The sequence below is a fragment of the Neolamprologus multifasciatus genome, chromosome 3 (assembly GCF_963576455.1).
Source record: "Neolamprologus multifasciatus chromosome 3, fNeoMul1.2, whole genome shotgun sequence".
NCBI lineage: Eukaryota > Metazoa > Chordata > Actinopteri > Cichliformes > Cichlidae > Neolamprologus > Neolamprologus multifasciatus.
This window is the reverse complement of record NC_140441.1, coordinates 35,435,384-35,455,040: the sequence shown is the minus strand read 5'-3', so window position 1 is coordinate 35,455,040 and position 19,657 is coordinate 35,435,384. Positions and strand designations below refer to the sequence as shown.

Here is a 19,657-nt window from a genome sequence, read left to right as displayed (position 1 = left end):
TGAACAGAGAGGAGGTGCTTTGTTTCGGTCAGAAAGAGGAGGATTATCAGGTCTGACTTCTTCCAGTGGTGCCTTATCCTTTACTGCACCATTAAGTTACCTTTCAAAGGCTTCAGCAAATCTGGAGAGGAGAGTGGTGCAAGTTAAATAAGACAACTGGTTTCTGAGATGTAGAGAGAGGAGTGAATGGAGGAGATAATGTTAAAGAATATATATACACATTAACATAACAGAGAGACATATCTCAACATTTTCTCTATTTTCAGGCACCAGTTCTGCTTTTAAATTTAAAAGCTAAAGTTATTTAGCTACATCTTCTTCATTTGCGGAGCTGCTTTTATCAAAGCTCTCCAAGAGATAATGCGTCTGTGATGCATATATGTAAAAAAAGTTATAGATGAAATCAAGGCTGGATGTTAGGACACCTGTAGGTGCAGGTTTGAGTTCCTGTTCAGATACTGACAGCTCTGAGGTGACTGCTTTTTTACATTCCTAACAAAAATAAGAATAATGCACAAAAACCTGACAAGTTAATAAAAAAAAACACTCATTCGTACTGGTCCATATATAGCATCTGCAAGATGGCTTCTACAGGCTGAAGAACAACTGGAATCAACATGTGAGTGTTTACAGTTTTTTCTGAATGCTTAAACCCTAACTGTGATTCTTATAGCACAATTCCTAAAACTATTAATACTTATAGCAAAACCACTCACTGAGTTTGCAAAACTAAAAGCACAAACACTGCTTTGCACTCAATTTGCAATTTTGTAACACACACTTTGCAAAACTGTAGGCACAATTCACTGCACAACACTCTTTTTGCAGAACTTTAAACACAACTCACTGCTTACACTCAATTACCAAATTTCCAACACACTCCTAGCAAAATTATACAAATGTATGGGTATCATTAAAACTATTTTGCCAACTGTCTGGCACACTTTCACATGTGAAAACTGTTTTAGATAATTAGTCCACTTTGCAATCAGCCTAAGCACTATAAACAGGCCACAGGTAAGCTGTCTATGTGGAGTACAATGGAAGGAGCAGTAAGAGTGAGAAGAGTGAGAATCAGAGGAGGCCGAGGGAGAGGACGTGGAGGTGAAGAAGTTGGAGGAAGAGGATGTGGAGGTGAAGAAGTTGGAGGAAGAGGACGTGGAGGTGAAGAAGCAAGAGGGTTAGAGGAAGTTAGAGGAAGAGGACAAGGAGGAGCAAGAAGAGGACGAGGAGGGGGAAAAGGAAGGGTAAGAAGAGTAAGAAACAGAATAACTGATGACATCAGAGCTACAATAGTGGACCATGTCATCAACCATGGGATGACCCTGAGGGAAGCTGGCCAACGGGTTCAGCCTAAACTGAGCCGCTACACTGTGGCAAGCATCATTAGGACATTTCGAAATGAGAATCGGTAAGTACTTTGTAGCACTGCCATACTCTAATGAGAAACACAACAGTACCATACATGCAAAAATACTGAAATTGTTACTTTACAGAATTGCTAGACGTCCAGATGTTGGGGGCAGAGGCAGAATGTTCACTCCAGAGCAAGAGACCCATATAGTGAACATGGTGATTGCCAATAATGCAATAAGACTGCGCGAAATACAGCAGCGCATAATTGATAATGACACCATCTTTCAAAATATACACAGTGCAAGCATTTCTGCACTAAGTCGTGTACTTGCGCGCCACAGAATAAGAATGAAGCAAATTTACAGAGTTCCTTTCAAGAGAAACACAGAACGTGTAAAGCAACTGCGATATGACTATGTGCAGGTAAGCTAGTGTCATTGGTTCTGAATTTGGAAGTGCATACTGTAGTGCTGTGCATGGGCCTGATGTGTTGCATTTGTTTTGTCTTGTCCAGAGAGTGATGGAACTAGAAGCAGATGCAACGGGACATGAGCTACTTTTTGTAGATGAGGCTGGTTTTAACCTCAGTAAAACCAGGAGACGTGGCAGGAACATTATTGGACACCGTGCCATCATCAATGTCCCAGGACAATGTGGTGGTAACATAACCATGTGTGCAGCTATAAGCCAAAATGGTGTTGTTCACCATCATGCAACCATAGGCCCATACAACACTGCACACATTATTGCATTCCTGGACACCTTGCATGACATGCTCACTGTTCAGAGACCAGAGCAGACCCGATATGTCATCATATGGGACAATGTTAGTTTCCATAGGGCTGCTTTGGTCCACAACTGTTTACAGACCACCCATCCTTCATGGCACTCAACCTCCCTCCATACTCTCCATTCTTAATCCCATCGAGGAGTTCTTCTCTGCCTGGCGCTGGAAAGTGTACGACCGTCATCCTCATCAACAGGTAGCCCTTTTACAGGCAATGGAGGAGGCATGTGGAGATATTGACCAGGCATCATGTCAGGCCTGGATACGGCATTCAAGGAGATATTTTCCCTGGTGCCTTGGACTGGAGGATATCGCGTGCGATGTGGACGAAATTTTGGGGCCGGACCCAGAAAGACGACATGATGTAGGCTGATTGTCTTTTTTTCCCCTTTTTTTTGTGAAATTCCTATTTTGTGTTCTGACTTTGTCTTGGTTTTGATGAGTGTGAATAAACACCAATACTTGAAGTTTGGATCCTTGTATGTTTACATGACACTATGACAAAAGTGTGACCTCAAATTGACATCTGTACACAGAGAAAGCAAAAGCCAGATGTGTTTTGTATTCATACCATCAGTGTGCAGTTGGCGCATTGTGTGCTTAGTAGATGATGGCTTGTGTGTACTGTTTGATACGAAAACACCATTTTTACGAAGGTGTGAAGAGTTAATCTAGCTGTGTTCGCTTTTGCAAGAGAACTACAATGTTTTGATAATTGGGTGACAGGTTTTCTTATTTGTGTGTAGAGTTTTGCAAAAATAGCCAATAGTTACAAAAAATGTGCTTAAGCAATCAGAAAAAACTGTATTTCCTTTGAGAGCGCCACAGATAACAAACAAAAAGACAGACACTCTGTAAGCCATCAGAAGAGCTGCTCAGTTTTTTAGTGTATATAGAAATGTTTTTATAAATACTGCTGCAATTAATTAATTCTGCCAGAATTGCAGTCAAAGCAAGATGAAAACAATCAGGGTTAGGGCTGTGCGATATGACCATAATCTCATACCCCGATATAAGACATCTATCATCCCGATAACGATATAAATCATAAAAAAAAAAAATTCTATAAATTCTGTGAATCTCGGGCAGCTCGACTTGCGTGAAGTGTTTCCAGCTGGGCGTCATGTAGCTGGAGTCGATGCATGAAACTATACATTTTTAGACATAAGTTGTAACGGCCGCCGTTTTCTTTGTGAGTATTGCGCGGAAAAGCCTGTTCTAACGTTTGAGTCTAAGGTTTATTTTTTAGCACCCAACAGCTCTTTTTTGCTTCTCATCCATAAATACTCAGCACACTCTTTCACGTGGTTCAGTTTATTTTGAAAAGTCTCAACAGGATCTTGAGCTTTATTGTGAAAGGTTTATGTGGAAAACAAACAAGCGGACACACGATGGTTTTACCGTCACGACAACGACAACGCATAAAAACAGCCGCTTGTCCGTCCGTAGTGTGGTTATATAAAATATAAGAGAAAGAGAGAACTTTAAGAAATGAATATAGCCGGTACAGTGACCATCAAAACCATGAATAAATATTGCCGTAAACTGTTTATTTTGCGACAATAGCATAAAATGAAACGATAGACGTTTTTATATCGTCATCCAATATATATCGTTATATCGAACAGCCCTAATCAAGGTGAAGTTAATTTTCACTGAAACCGTCATGGTCTGGGTGAGTGGCTGGAAATTTCCTGAACTTCCCTGGTATCTGCCAGTGGGCAGGGCTGTCACACCCTCTTCTCTTAAGGGCTCTAGAGTGCGATCAAATTTTTCAATGGTGCGACTAAAAAAAATCCTAGGTGGCATCGGTGCGACCAACTTTTCGATAAAATAAAATTCTCTGCAACTCTGAAAGTCTCCATGTGGTCAACAACTGACACACATTATGCCTATATCATGGTCTAAACCAATCAGAGATAGCCAGGGGCGGGCTCTCTCTGATTGGCCGTGGTCCAGATATTCGTGGAGTTCTATGCATGTGTACGTTTGAAAGTGTAGGCAGATAGAGGGAGGTGAGTAGCTTGAATAAAGCGATATCTTTTAAATATAAATGTATTTTGCCAGAAACGCCAGAATCTCAGGTTAAAGCTCACAAAACTATTTCAGCAACCACCAAATGTATCCAGATAGAGCAGGTAAACAGATTCCACACAAAGACATAAACACAGAGCGCAGACCCGACACATCAGAATCAGCTTTCTCTTTCTCAACTTTCTCACCCGACGGCACATACACGGACACGCCATCAGGGCTGAAAGCCGACAGCTCACTGATTGTGATGCTTTGGCGGGTCCGGGCTTTTTGTTTAGGTCTTTTTTGCACTGATTCTGAGCTGCAGGTTTTGTCTCTCTCCATCCAAAATTCACTGAACCAGCAGCAAAAGAAGATCCAAACTACGATTCACATTTGATAAATGTCGTCATTAATTCCCTCTGACTTTTGCTGTTTTGCTTCCAACACAATAAAATCACACTTCATGCACAGCTCTCTCTCTCTGTACTTCAAGAACAGTTTCCCATTTCAAATCTCTGTTTTCTGCAATATTCATTTGCTACTTACCCACCAGTCTACCGTTGTTTACAGCGCTGTCGGCTGCTGTATTTTTTCTTTTTTTTAACTTAAATGACCTCGGGCAAGAAAGCCTAATTTCTGCTGTTCAATAATGAAGAAATTTAAACTTTTTAAAATTATGCAAAATTGCAGAATATTTTTAAGGTTATCTGCTATAAAAAGCCAGGCCAGGAAAATCTCCTTCATGTTTTTCTGTGTTTTATTCTCAGTTACTTTGACACAAAGGCATCTGCTGTGATGTTCACACCTCTGATAAAGTCTCATAGTAAGTCTCAGTACTGATAAATCATCAGAATTATAATATTTCTGACGGTCTGAGGCAAAATTGAATCGAATCAAATTGGGACCTTGTGAATCAGAATCGAATGGATTATAGAAATCAGTGATGATACCCAGCCCTTGTGAGTAGCCTTGGCCCGACAGAAGTGGATGTAGCTGTGAGTAATAAGAAAAGATAAAAAGAACTATTGATAACTTTTTTGCCAAGTTAAGGCCTGATCCATCTGAAATTCATAGCCAGCTCTGACACGGAGCCGTCAGTCTCTGAATGCTGAAAAAACACAGTGTATCGAGAAAACACATTATATGCTGCAATAAATGCACTGCCCAAGTGTCCCCTCTCCCCACTGCCTTTCAGCGGCAGGCAGCAGCAACCAGGTCGTCAGAGGGGGCCGAGATGATGATTAAGTTTAACATTTTCTACAATATTGGCAATATTTCTACAATATTGCCAAAGAGTGCCAAAGCACTTTAAGCACAAGCAGTTTTCAGCAACTTATCTTTCTTGTGGAAATGTGCTCCAAATAAAGAACTTTGTGTTGTCAAGATTGTTAGTTAATCATTTACAAATCAATATTGTCTGTATGGACAGCAATTTCCCCCCCAAAAAAAGTGCACATATAAAACTGCGGTTTTAAGCGATGCGGTTGAAAAATTTGGGTGCGCTTAAGTGCAAACGTGGCAAAGAGTTAGTCTACGACCCTGCACCTGGAGCTGGTTGAGGCAATTAGGCTGGGAGATTTAACCTCTTAAGCCCCAAGCCTACCTGATCTCCTGCCTTTTGCCCCCGTATCAGGGGGCGTTGGGGCTTAAGAGGTTAAGCTCCACACTGACATCCCTTCTCTGCCAGGTATGGACTACTATACGTTGGTAACCAGGTCTTATGGGTCATGTTTCTTACCTTAGGTGCTTTACTTTAGGTGCTTACCTTGTTGTTTTGTGCTTCAGTTGCTCCCTGACGCGCCACGGTTCTGAACAACGAATCCTTTTGGATTGTGGATTTACCTCTCTGTTTTCTGGGATTCACTCCTTGCCTCACCTGCCTGCCCTCCTGCTGTCCCTCGGCCTTGGAACCAAAGGTCCTCAGGTCAGCCAAATCCACATCGTCAAAGTCACCCGCACCTACGCAGCCTCTCCTTCATTTAATCCATTTCCCTCCATTAAATGTGACCTTATGTACCAGTCCCACTCCAGTAATCTTCTCAGTCCTGCCTCTTTGTTTTGCCTCAGCCACATTGCCATGCCACATTTACCAAGCCCCTGTGTTGTTTGTCATTGCTGATCAATAAAACGCTGTTGGGACTTTCCCTCAGCCTCTGCTCTTGGTTTTCTGTGCTTGGGTTCAGTTTCAGTTACCAGCCTTCGGCCACCTGTGACAGAAACAAGACATCATGTAAAGTAGATAAAATTTTATGCATTCAGTGCCATAAAGCACATCAAAGGGAAAAGTTGATGCATGCACAGACACAGTGACAGCTTCTCTCTCATTGAGAAATCATGCAAATAACATTAAAGCTCGAATGAATTTAAGAAAATGACCAACATTTTAAATCACTTTCTTTTCCTTTACATTTACAGGAATCATTGTCTTAGGTTAAAGTCACCTGTACCCAACTGAGCCTGTCAAACTCGACTGATGAAAGCAGGTTGGAGAACTCGTGTAGGAGATCAGTCAAGGATTCAGGAGGCTGGTAGATACACACACCAACCTGGATTTTCACAAATGTAATTTTAGACAATAATAAGTCAAACTGGCTGTAATACAGTTTAAATTACATTTGAAAACAACTGCTATTCCCCCACCACAGCCCGAGGACCTCTGGGCATTCAAGAATTTATAATCAGCAGCCCTATGGTTTCAGCTAAGTCTCTGTAACACAGAAGATTTCTAATTTCTTATAATTATAGGGATTGGAAAACTGTTGTATCAGGAGAATAAGTGATTTGGAACTAGGCATAGCACGACTGTGACAGTGGTCATACATGTCAGTAGGTGAAAGGCTGTTTGATAATAATGGTAGGAAAACAGCTAGACCTGTACTGGAGAGACAATGGGTGGGAATTTCAACATGTCACACTGTGGTGGTCTCACCTGAATCAGTAAAATCATCAGTAAACACAATCAGAAAGGACTCCCAGATAAGAGTTTATTTAAAAGGAGCTTCAGAAGAGTTTAATTACTATGTTAGTGCAGGCAGCTAGCTAATAAATGGGCAGCTAATGGGAACACAGGAGGTAGGAGCAGCTGACTAGTTGCTGGTTTGAGTCCCTCGGGTTGAGGAACTTAGTGTTCACCCTCTATAATCCCTATATACCTTATTTCCATCTTGTTAGGCTGCTCATTTAAAACAGTAGAAAAGTCCACAAAAACACTGTAAATAACAGCTCAACACCATAACGCACGCACAATGGAAAAGTTAATAAAGGCACCCAGTGACGGGTTCTGTATCAACATCCTGCAACCAAACAGACAACATGCAAATCAGGGGAAATCTTCAACTGAAATAACGGGAATCTAAAAAGCCAGAAGCAACAACGACAAATGAACAGCAATATGAAAGAAACCACAATCAATATACTGAGTCATCTGCACGAGTCAGAACAGGTGTGTGTGTGTGTGTGTGTGTGTGTGTGTGTGTGTGTGTGTGTGTGTTTCTCTGAGTTTATAGTTGAACATACACACAGCAGACTTCAGAGACAGGCTCTAAGCTGATGACTCAGTTAGATGTTAGAAAATGTACTCGTGTTTTCTGAGCTGAATTTTCATCCACTGGCTGAAAAAAAGAAATTATTATTTTTCTGCACTTTTGATTAGATTGTAAAGATTATGAGAAGTAGCTTAGCAACAGGTTTTTGTGACTGAAAGTCATGTGTACCAGACACAATCTTCCACAAACAAATTTTTATTTCAGCGTAAATCAAAAGAAAATCAAGAGGACTTTTTTAATACAAGCCTCATATCACATTAAAGTTGTTCCATAACACACCGTCCAGGTCTGTAATTTCCCCCAAATTACCGTAAAGCATACATATTCCTGATACCCATTCACAGCCACACCTGACTTAATTAAATCCTTATAAATGATGATTAATACACACTTTAGAAAAAAGTCTGTTATACCACACATGATATAAAAATACAAGAGTAATGAGTTACATAACCACACCAACATCAATAAAATACACAAAAATCCCCCAAATTTTAAAAAAATCCCCAAAAACATTTTCTCAAAGAAAATCAGCATGCATCCGTTCAGAATATGTAACAAACTCCACAAAGCAGGATTTACATTTAATAACTCTTCAGACTGACTCTCTATAAAATCCTTTACAAAGAAACAACAAACACTGAAATTTTTTCCATCACTATACGTGTAACTCTGTGTGAAATCATTTGTCTTACTCAGTGTGTAACATGATCTGAGCTTCATGTGTTTTAGTTTTCACAAAACAATGTTTAAAAAACAACAACAACAAAAATCCCCCGAAGGCCAAGGTTCATTTAATAACATTATGATCTTCTGCAGAGTACAAATACTCTTTGGTTTGGCAGAATTTACTTTCTGGTGTCACTTTGACGTCATTCTACAATGTCTTACAATTTCATTTAGTACAATAAGAAAATTTTTTAAAGAATGTGATTGTAATTATAGATTTATGTGATCAAGCGCAACAACAAAAAATGAGCTATGAAACACAGCAGGTGCAGTGTGACTGACAGGTGATCTGCAGAGAGGAAACAACAATGAGCTCTCAGTGACAATGAGTGGTACCGTGCACCTCGCTTCTACTGGAGCTAAAATCTGTGGACACTGTTGATATTGTTAAAAAGAAACTTAAAATTTGCCTGTGCTGGTTTGGTTTTATATAGTTTCATCTGTTTATGCTGTTTTAATTTGGTCTATACCTATTTCTGTATTGTAAAGCACTTTGTGAATTTTGTTCTTCACATGAGATAAATAAATCTTACCAAGAAACTGGAAAGTCAGACACATATTTTAACGAATTGTCCAATACTGACTTCTGACTATTTCACTTTAATGAACGCTGCAGTGTCTCCATGATCTAAAAGCCGAACTCCAGCATAGAGCGGCTGAGTGAATGTGGTCTGGACTCTGTGGAGGAGAGTCATGGTTTCAGAGACGCTGTAGAAAGACAGAATACCTGCTCTGTGATCCAGGTACACTCCTACTCTGGAGGACCGAGGACCTGAGAGGTCAGTGTGGATATTGTTGTGCCAAAGAACATAGCTGTTTGTCTCACAACATAATGACCAAGATTTGTCATTTCCACCAAATGCACACTCATTTGAGCTCCCTGCTCTGCTGATATTCTTGTATGCGACTGCTACATCAACTCCTCTCCACTCCACCTCCCAGTAACAACGTCCAGTCAGACTCTCTCTACTCAGGACCCTCTCCCATTCAGAAAATCTGTCTGGATGATCAGAATAAGATTGTTTTTGTTTCATAAATGTTGTTTTTTTGTTCCTGTCCGATAATAACAGACGTCTGTGTGCTGTGTTTGGATCCAATGTGATTTGATGTGAAAATTTTAAGAATCCAGCTCTGGTCTTTGGCTCTGGTGGTGACAGTAAAACATCCACTTCAGTGACTGTCAGTGAGATGTTTGTCCATTCCTCTCTCAGAATGTCCTGTAGTTTATCTCTGGTCTCTGACACAGCTGCTGTCACATCCTCAAAGTACCTCAGAGGACGAATATTGATGCTGGATGAGTGTGTAGACTCACTGAGTGCTGACAGTGAGGGGTAGTTGTGTAGAAACTGGTTGTGATCCTCTGTGTGTGAGAGCTGCTCCAGCTCGCCGTCTTTCCTCTTCAGCTCAGCGATCTCCTGCTCCAGCTTCTCCTGAAGCTCTTTGACTCGACTCACTTCAGTTTCCTGCTGGGATCTGACCTGCTGCTTCACATCAGAGCTTCTTTTCTGGATGAGATGGATCAGCTCAGTGAACATCTTCTCACTGTCCTCCACTGCTTTATCAGCAGAGCCATTGATGGCCTCCACCTCCTGTTGAAGCAGCTTCACATCTTTCTCTCGCTCCTGGATTCTCTGCTGGATGTTTAGTCGTCTCACCTCGAGCTCCTTCTGCTTCTCAGTCCTTTCTGCTGCAGCTGGGACTGTTTCATGGCCTTTATGTTCATCCATTTTACAGAGATAACAGATACTCTGCTGATCAGTACGACAGAAAATCTTCATCACCTCATCATGACGAGAGCAGATGTTCTCCTGGAGCTTCTTGGAGGGGGCCACCAGCTTGTGTTTCTTTAATGGAGCTGCATCATAGTGAGGTTGGAGGTGTTTCTCACAGTAAGAGGCTGGACAAGATAAACAGGACTTGATGGCTTTCAGTTTCCTCCCAGTGCAGACATCACAGGCCACATCTTCAGGTCCAGCATAGCAGTGATCAGCTGGAGCAGCTTGGAGTCCAGTCTTCTTCAGCTGCTCCACTACAGCTGCTAACATGGTGCTTTTTTCAAGTGCAGGCCTCGGTCTGAAGGTTTTGTGGCATTGAGGGCAGCTGTGAATTTTCTGCTTCTCATCCTCTTCATCAAAGTGTGTTTTAATACAGTTCATGCAGTAGCTGTGTCCACAGGGAATAGTCACCGGATCCTTCAGTAAATCAAAGCAGATTGAACAAGAAAAGGTTTCTCGATCCAGCTGAGAGAAGGCGTCCAAGTCCAGCTTAATCCTTTTTTGTTCCATTTCACCTCTCAGTAACTATGGCTGTGTGACTTTTTCTTACAGAGAAATGAAAGTAGTCTGAACGGGAAAAAAAGTTTTCACACGTCACCACATGTTCGTTACACCCATCTTAAAATGGCAGGTGTGTGTGTGTGTGTGTGTGTGTGTGTGTGTGTGTGTGTGTGTGTGTGTGTGTGTTGGGGGGGGGGGGTGCAATGAAGTGTGTGGAAAGAGAGGAGGTGCTGTGTTTCAAGACAGGAAGCTAATAGAGTGGTTATGGTTAATATTTTCTTACACATATATATATATATATATATCAATGAAGGGAAGCAAACACTGCAAGTATAAAAATCTGTAAATCAACACCTGGAGCTAAACCAACAACTAGATTACAGCAACATTTGCAATAAAACATGGTAACATTTGTTCCATCTACTAACCAGTGAAACCATAGAACTACCAACAGCTAAATATGGTAACTATGGCAACCGAACAAACTGCATCATCTGTTAATAGACATGACAACTTCTTCATCTCAATTTCTTCAGCTAAGCAAACAAGGTAAACTACAGCAACATCTGCAGTAACACATGGCAAATTCTGCAACTGAGCTAATGACGAAAACAAAAGCATCAGCTTCTAGTAAATTTGGCAACAACTTCAACTGTTAGCCAGCATGACCAAGCATGACAGCCACGGCAACTAAACAAACCTCAAATCACATCAACATATGCTTTAAGACATAGCTACTTCTGCACTGATGCAACAACAATAAAAAGTAAGAACTGCTGCAACTAAACAAACTTCAAACTACAGTATCTCCCATAACACAAAGACACTTAAGTTAGTAAATGAATGACTGAAACTACAGCTAGATCTGCTACTAGACATGGCAACCTCTGCAACTCAGTCAGTGACTGAAACTATAACAGCATCTGCAAAAAACAAAAAAGAAAAACAAACAAAAACGTGCCAATTTCTGTTTGGTTTAGCTGATGCAAAAAAAAATTGACAATTGAAACTACTACTACTGAAACTTTAGCAACATCCACGACATGGCATGGGAACTTCTACAACTAAATAAATGACTGTAAAATAGCAACATCCACCACTACTAATAACCCTTCAACTACTGCAACTACCACTAGAACCACTAGAACCACTACAACTACAACGATGTCTGCTAGAAGATGTGGCAACTACTGCAACAAAATGAAAGCCTAAAAATACACTAACAACTGCTACTGTGCACGGCAAGTTTTGCAACCAAATTGGCATATGAAAATAAACCAGCATCTGGTAGAAGATATGACGAGAACTGAAACCACAACACCCCTCTGTGAATTGCTACCTTATAGTGGCTTGAGGGGTTTGTGTGTCCTAGGGATGTCAGAGGCTATGCTGTCCAGGGGCATTTGCCCCCTGGTAGGGTCTCCCATGGCAAATTGGTCCTGGGTGAGGGATCAAACAAAGAGCAATTCAAAAGACTCTTATGAGTACATGATCAAGGGAACTGTTCTGGTCTCAGAATCTCATCTTTGCTGGAACCAGCACTCCTGGAGAGGAGCTGGACTCTGTCTCTGTCTGGAGTTGCCCTTGGTGAGAGACGACGGGCTGGGGTGGGTATCCTAGTATCCCCTTGGCTTGCTGCCTGTAGGTTGGGGTTTTTCCCAGTGGACAAGAGGGTTTGTTCCCTCCATCTTTGGGTTGGGGAATTAGTCCTGACTGCCGTTTGCCATTATGCGCCGAACGACGGTTCTGAGTAGCCAGCCTTCCTGGAGTCCCTTCTTGGAGCCTCCCGGATCTGAACTCCAGTGGTGTTTTGTCGTTGACCATTACCATGCGGAAGGACCCATGGGAGAACAAATCAGGGAGCGCTAAGTCTAAACCATGGCATTTCCCCATTAATAGCCAATCACACATTACCTGTTTCCATGTGTCCAATATTTACTTTGAATTATGAACTGTCTGGGAGTTTTCCATGCGCAAACTGCCTGACATAGAGAAGTCCACAGCTTTGCAAGCCGAAAATTTAACTGCCTGATAATAAAATAATGTGAACTGCTAGATTGTCTAGATTGTCTCTTGAACCTTTTTTAGCAAAAAAGAACTCCACAGTAGCCAAGTGGTCGAAGGCTTTGACTTTGGGTGGTCTCAGAATCTCATCTCTGCTTTTCGCAGAAGATATGGTTTTGGTGGGTTCAACAGGTGATGGCCTCCAGCTTGCACTGGAACAGTTGTACCCGAGTGTAAAATGGGGGGAATGAGAATCAGCACCTCCAAATCTGAGGCCGTGGTTGTCAGCCAGATCTGGCTGTAGTGTCCACTCCGGATGAAGGACAAGTTCATGCCCCAAGTGGAGGAGTTTAAGTATCTTGGGGTCTTGTTCACGGGTGATGGAAGACGGGAGTGGGTGATCGACAGACAGATTGGTGCTGTGGCTGAAGTGATGCGGACGCGTACTGGTCTGTTGCGGTCAAGAGAGAGCTGAGTGTAAAAGTGAAGCTCTCCATTAACCGGTCAATCTACACCCATACCCTCACCTATGGTCACGAGCTGTGGGTAGTGACTGAATAAACAAGATTATGTGGGGCTTCCTCTGAAGGGTGGCTGGCCTCTCCCTTAGAGAGAGGGTGAGGAGTTTGGCCATCCGGCTGGGGCTCAGAGTAGAGCCGCTGCTCCTCCGCATCGAAACGAGCCAGTTGAGGTGGTTTGGGTATCTGACAAGGATGCCTCCTGGGTGCCTCCTGGGTGAGGTGTTCCCAGCATGTCCTATCGGGAGGAGGCCCTGGGGCAGACCCAGGACACACTGGAGAGATTATATCTCTCGGCTGGCCTGGGAACGCCTTGGTGTCCCCCTGGACAATTTGGAGGAGGTGGTTAGGGAGAAGGAGGTCTGGGTTTCTCTGTTTAGGCCTAGATAAGCGGAAGAGGAAGGAAGGAAGGAAGGAAGGAAGGACGGAAGGACGGAAGGACGGACGGACGGACAGACAGATACCACAACATCTGCAGAATGGCTACTTCTGCAACTCAACCAGTGACTAAAACTATAAGAACATCAGCAGAAAACAATGAAGAATTCTGTAACTTAACGGATCAATGAAACAATAGCTGCTATAAGTATTGTCTACTTTTGCAACTAAACAAACCTCAGACTACAACATCTCCTGTAATGAATGACTGAAACTACAGTATCATCTGCAGGAAAGCATGGTGACTTCAGGAATTAAATCAGTGGCTGAAAATATAACATCTACAGGAAAGCATGGATAATTCTGTAACAAATGAATGAAGGAGACTACAGCGATATCTGCTATTAGTCATGGCAATGTCTGCAACTCTGCTACTCCAAGTATAACAACATCTGCTATATGACACAAGAACTCCTGCAACTAAATTTAAAACTAAAACTACAGCCACACCAGCAGCAAAGAGTGATTTTAACTAAACAAGCCTAAAACCACAGCAACTTCTGCAACTAAGTTAATAATTTCTTTCTTTTTTTTCTTTTTTTTTTCTTTTTGCCTGTCCCATTTGGTTCTTTTGCCATCAAAATTATTATCTAAAGGCAAAGAAAGATGCCCAATGGATTTACTTTACCAAATGGACCATCCCGGCCCTGCCGTATTGGTCTATTTGATTCACCTTTGCTTTTATTGTTTATTTTATTTTATTTTGTTTTGTTTTATTTTCACTTGCTAAATACGGGACAGACTTGACTGGGGGAAAGAAAGAGGGAAAGAAAAACAACAGGGAAGAGGAACGGTGATAAAGGGCAAAAAACAAAAACCAACAAAACAAACAGACAAAAAATACATATATCAATCACCTGGATCACCTGTTGAGAAAGAAAAAAGAGAAAACAAGCAAAAAAAGAGAGCAATATAATAAACAACAACATCACAATGATCTATGTGAATATAACAGTAAATACTAAATATTGAATATTATTGTGCAGCACGTAGGATCGACAGCGCACAGTGTGCTTTGAGGTAGCAGCCAAAAAGGGTGTAGTTTGTGTGTGTGAGCACCCGTGTGTACACCTGTGAGCATGGACGCGCTTGTATTTAACAGGTTCCTTCATGTAATGATCTGCTAGAGGGTGTGGGGGGCCACTGCCCCGTCCTCCAGGGCATGAAGCAGGTATGGAGGAGATCAAAACTCCAGACATCCAGAGGCCCTCAGAGCACAAGAGACCAAGGAAGACCAACGGAGGGGCAACCGCGCCACTATCCCAGAAAGAGCTGAAGAGAGCCCCAGATGAGGGGTCACTCAGCAGCCGCGGAGCAGAAGCAGACCGCCCCGACTCCGCAGCAGCAGGGAGGCCCCACATATACTTTGTTACTATATTTGAATTTAAGTTAATAATTTCAAATATAGTAACATCTGCTACTACTGTTGACACTGGAACTACAACCAAACAAATCTATCTATGATAGGATACAGCAACTACTGTAACCATAAAAGTCCTGGATATAACAGTCAGGTGGTGGAAAAAAAAAAATCATACAAGCACGCAGTGACAGTCTCTCCTTCAACTTCTGCAGCCAGAGGAAATTTGTAAATGAGAGACAGTCTCCAACAACATATTTTTGTTTGTTTGTTTTTTGCTAAACACGTCACTCATGACCAACGAATCAAACCTGTTTGCTTAACCAAAGCAGAGAAAGAGAATCAGGATTCGTCCAAAAGCAGCTAAACAGGAAGGACACAGAAAGATACTGAATCATCTGCATGAGTCAGATCAGGATTTAGAGTGTGTGTGTGTGTGTGTTTCACTTGTTGTGTTAAGTTCATGGTTGAACACCTTTGTACTCTCGGACAAACACATCAGTTTCCTCATCTGCGTAATCACTGGGAGACTTTGGAGGCGGGCTGTAGGCTGCTCACCCAATCACATGTCAGAAACACTACATTGTGCCTTCTGCTGGTTTTTCCAACATGTTCTCATCCCAAAACGTAACATACTACGCTATGAGACAAATTTTTGGTATGTTACGCTTTCGGCCACTCAACACGTCTCTATATTATGCGTTCAGAAACAGGAGAGAACATGAGAACCGTTTGGACTGAATCTACACATGTACATTTATTTTACTTTTTTTTTTTTTTTTATCATGAATCGCTTTGGAAAACACTATCTAACATGATTACGGTTGTGGTTAAGGTTAGGGATAAGAACACAGAAAACAGACCAGCAGAAAGTCTGATATAAAAAAAAATACCAGTAATGAGTTACATACGCCACAGCAGCAGATGATTCAAATCAAGATTTTAATTTCAATATGTCTTCAAATAACCAAATAACTCCTCTGTGTTAAAACACAAAAATCAACAACAAAAAAAGAAAGAAAATCAGCATGTATCAGTTCAAACATGTAACAAACTTCACACAGGAGGGTTTACATTAAGCAAGTCTTCAGATTGAGTCTCTATAAAATCCACATCTTCTCTAGTAGAATACGTGTGACTTTGTGTGCTGGAAGGACTGAAATTAAAAGTCTTATTCAAAGTGTAACATTTGATCTGTGAGCTTAGACAATACTATTCATAATAAAACAATGATATTTATAATACTAGTGTCTTCTTGATAAAAACTGAGGTTCATTAATGTTTGTTCATTTTTATTAGATTTTATGATCTTCTCCATACAAGTTAATTAGAAATTGTTTTCGGTCTAGCAGAATTTACTTTCAAAGAACTTTCTGGTGCCACTCTGACCTCTTTTCAAAATCTCCATCACTGTTGACAACAATGATGGAGACCAAAGAAACAGGAACTAGCTGTCCCTCAGTGACTTCTGTCTATTTCAGTTTAATATCTCTGCAGTGTCTCCATGATCAATAAAAAGACAAAGTCCAGCATAGAGCGGCTGAGTGAATGTGGTCTGGACTCTGTGGAGGAGAGTCATGGTTTCAGAGACGCTGTAGAAAGACAGAATACCTGCTCTGTGATCCAGGTACACTCCTACTCTGGAGGACCGAGGACCTGAGAGGACAGTTTGGACTTTCTTGTGCAAAAATTTGCAACTTTTTCTGTCACAGCTCAATAACCAAGACTTGTCATTAAATCCAAATCCACATTCATCTGACTCTCCTGCTCTGCTGATAGCCTTGTATGTGACTGCTGCATCAACTCCACCCCCTCTCCACTCCACCTCCCAGTAACAACGTCCAGTCAGACTCTCTCTACTCAGGACTTGATAATAATCAGTGAATCTGTCTGCATGATTAGAGTAAGTCTGTTTTTGTCTCATTAATGTCACTTTTCTGTTCCCTTCAGATAATAACAATTCTCTGTGTGCTGTGTTTGGATCCAGTGTGATTTCACATGAATATTTTAAGAATCCAGCTCTGGTCTTTGGCTCTGGTGGTGACAGTAAAACATCCTCTTCAGTGACTGTCAGTGAGATGTTTGTCCATTCCTCTCTCAGAATGTCCTGTAGTTTATCTCTGGTCTCTGACACAGCTGTTGCCACATCCTCAAAGTAGCTCAGAGGACGAATATTGATGCTGGATGTGTGTGTAGACTCACTGAGTGCTGACAGTGAGGGGTAGTTGTGTAGAAACTGGTTGTGATCCTCTGTGTGTGAGAGCTGCTCCAGCTCGCCGTCTTTCCTCTTCAGCTCAGCGATCTCCTGCTCCAGCTTCTTCTGAAGCTCTTTGACTCGACTCACTTCAGTTTCCTGCTGGGATCTGACCTGCTGCTTCACATCAGAGCTTCTTTTCTGGAGGAGACGGATCAGCTCAGTGAACATCTTCTCACTGTCCTCCACTGCTTTATCAGCAGAGCCATTGATGGCCTCCACCTCCTGTTGAAGCAGCTTCACATCTTTCTCTCGCTCCTGGATTCTCTGCTGGATGTTTAGTCGTCTCACCTCGAGCTCCTTCTGCTTCTCAGTCCTTTCTGCTGCAGCTGGGACTGTTTCATGGCCTTTATGACGAGAGCAGATGTGCTCCTGGAGCTTCTTGGAGGGGGCCACCAGCTTGTGTTTCTTTAATGGAGCTGCATCATAGTGAGGTTGGAGGTGTTTCTCACAGTAAGAGGCCAGACAGACTAAACAGGACTTGATGGCTTTCAGCTTCCTCCCAGTGCAGACATCACAGGCCACATCTTCAGGTCCAGCATAGCAGTGATCAGCTGGAGCAGCTTGGAGTCCAGTCTTCTTCAGTAACTCCATCAACTCTGCTAACATGATGTTTTTCTCCAGGACAGGCCTCGGTGTGAAAGTCTTCCTGCACTGAGGGCAGCTGTGGATTCCCTTCCTGTCCTCTTCATCAAAGTGGGTTTCGATACAGTTCATACAGTAGCTGTGTCCACAGGGAATAGTCACAGTATCCTTCAGTAGATCCAAACAGATCCAACAAGAGAACATTTCTCGATCTAGCTGATCTCTTTTCTGCGCCATTTCTCCTTCACAGTAAGAGTGACTCTGTGAGTTTCTGTTACATAGTGGTGAAACTATTCCAGAAAATATGTGGACAGACTGGAGCTGCTGTGCTTCAGGTAGAAGAGGGAGGAGTTAACAGACTTTAGCTTTTACCAGGAAGAACAGTTTGAAGTAGAGACTGTTTAGTAACTTTAAACATTATAGGTCTGTTTGTAGTTTGCATTTTTATCCGTTACCTCTTAATCAGTTAAAAATCTGTAAATACATAATCAGCAAATGCAAACAACACTTGCAAATAAATATATATTCAGCACCCAATGAGGCCACAGCAATATGTACCACTGCAACTCCTGCAAATGAGTCAGCCTCTGAAACTACAGGAATTATAAAACTGTATCTACAGTAATAGCTAAAACTAAACATGGCAAGTATCTCAAGATTTGCACCTACACTAACGGGTGAAAGTACCACTGCAATGAAGCAACCATTGACACTATGCCTGCAACTAACAACACCGACATTGTCAAGTTAGTGAAACTGAAATGACAAACTGGTGCAACTAAATGAAATACCCAAGCTACATCACCATCTGGTGGTAGTTATGGAAACTTCCACAACTGAACATCTGAAACTACAGATGGAAGGTTAGGCAGCTAAACTGCAGCAAGATCTAGTAAAAGTAAAGCTAGAGCAACTACTGTGACTACAAACTGCAGCAACATGTGACTCAGGCAACCACTTATGTGACAATAAAAAACAGAGATTTTAAGTTTATGCCTTGCTGCAGAGTTTTGTTCCAATGAGTTTTTGTTTAGACATATGAACAGTGAGTTACAATAGTCCAAACATGATGAAACAAATGCATGTATGACCACCTCCACTTCAGTGTGTGACACTACAGGACTTAATGTAGCAGTGATAAGTGATAAAAGAAAGACCGAACCAGAGATCTGAACATCCAAAGTGAGAGCAAAGTCAAAAGTTACCCCAAGGGTCCTGATAGACAATTTCACAAATGTCGAAAGGGGACATAGAGCTTTCATCATCGTAAGTGCATGTCTGTCAGGAACACATACAAGGACTTCGGTTTTTCCTTCATTAAGTTGGAGGAAGTTGTCAGTCATCCGACCTTTAATGGAGTCTAAGCCCTTATTCAGAATCTTCAGCTTAGAAACATCTTGGGGCTAAAAAGAAATGTATAACTGAATTTCATCTGCATAGCAGTGATCGCAAATTTCCTCAAAGGGGCTCAAAATATGCTGAAAAGGAAGTAGATATGTTAGAAACAATAAGGGCCCCAATACAGAACCTTGTGGCACACCATAGGTAAGGGAAGTGAAGGATGACTTGCACTTAGGAACCGCCACAGAAAAGTGGTGGTCAACCATATCAAAGGCCGACGTGAGGTCCAACATCAGCAGAATAGAACATTTTCCTGCATCATCAATGTATTACCGTTTTCAAACCTCATTTTCTTCAACTAAAGCAACAACATCTGTGACTAAACCAAGAAGCATAAGACTGAGCACAGCTACAGAATAAAGTTATAGTTTTCTACACGAACACAGTC

At 41.8% G+C, this 19,657-nt stretch overlaps 3 protein-coding genes and 1 long non-coding RNA gene across 4 annotated transcripts in view; 1 reads left to right on the top strand and 3 right to left on the bottom strand.

Annotated features, from left to right (window-relative positions):
• Window positions 1-19,657, bottom strand: part of otud4 (OTU deubiquitinase 4) — a 69,472-nt gene that overhangs the window by 8,498 nt on the left and 41,317 nt on the right. The gene's annotated exons all lie outside the window — the stretch shown is intronic.
• Window positions 896-2,147, top strand: LOC146522834 (uncharacterized). The gene is made up of 2 exons (XR_014872986.1): window positions 896-1,104; window positions 1,135-2,147. It is a non-coding gene; the product is annotated as an uncharacterized LOC146522834 (long non-coding RNA).
• On the bottom strand, window positions 7,315-10,804 carry LOC146522833 (tripartite motif-containing protein 16-like). The gene has a single exon (XM_085153088.1). The coding sequence runs from the start codon at window positions 10,716-10,718 to the stop codon at window positions 9,024-9,026; it is 1,695 nt and encodes a 564-aa protein (XP_085009214.1). The 5' UTR covers window positions 10,719-10,804; the 3' UTR covers window positions 7,315-9,023.
• On the bottom strand, window positions 16,040-19,542 carry LOC146522832 (tripartite motif-containing protein 16-like). The gene has a single exon (XM_085153165.1). The coding sequence runs from the start codon at window positions 18,103-18,105 to the stop codon at window positions 16,507-16,509; it is 1,599 nt and encodes a 532-aa protein (XP_085009291.1). The 5' UTR covers window positions 18,106-19,542; the 3' UTR covers window positions 16,040-16,506.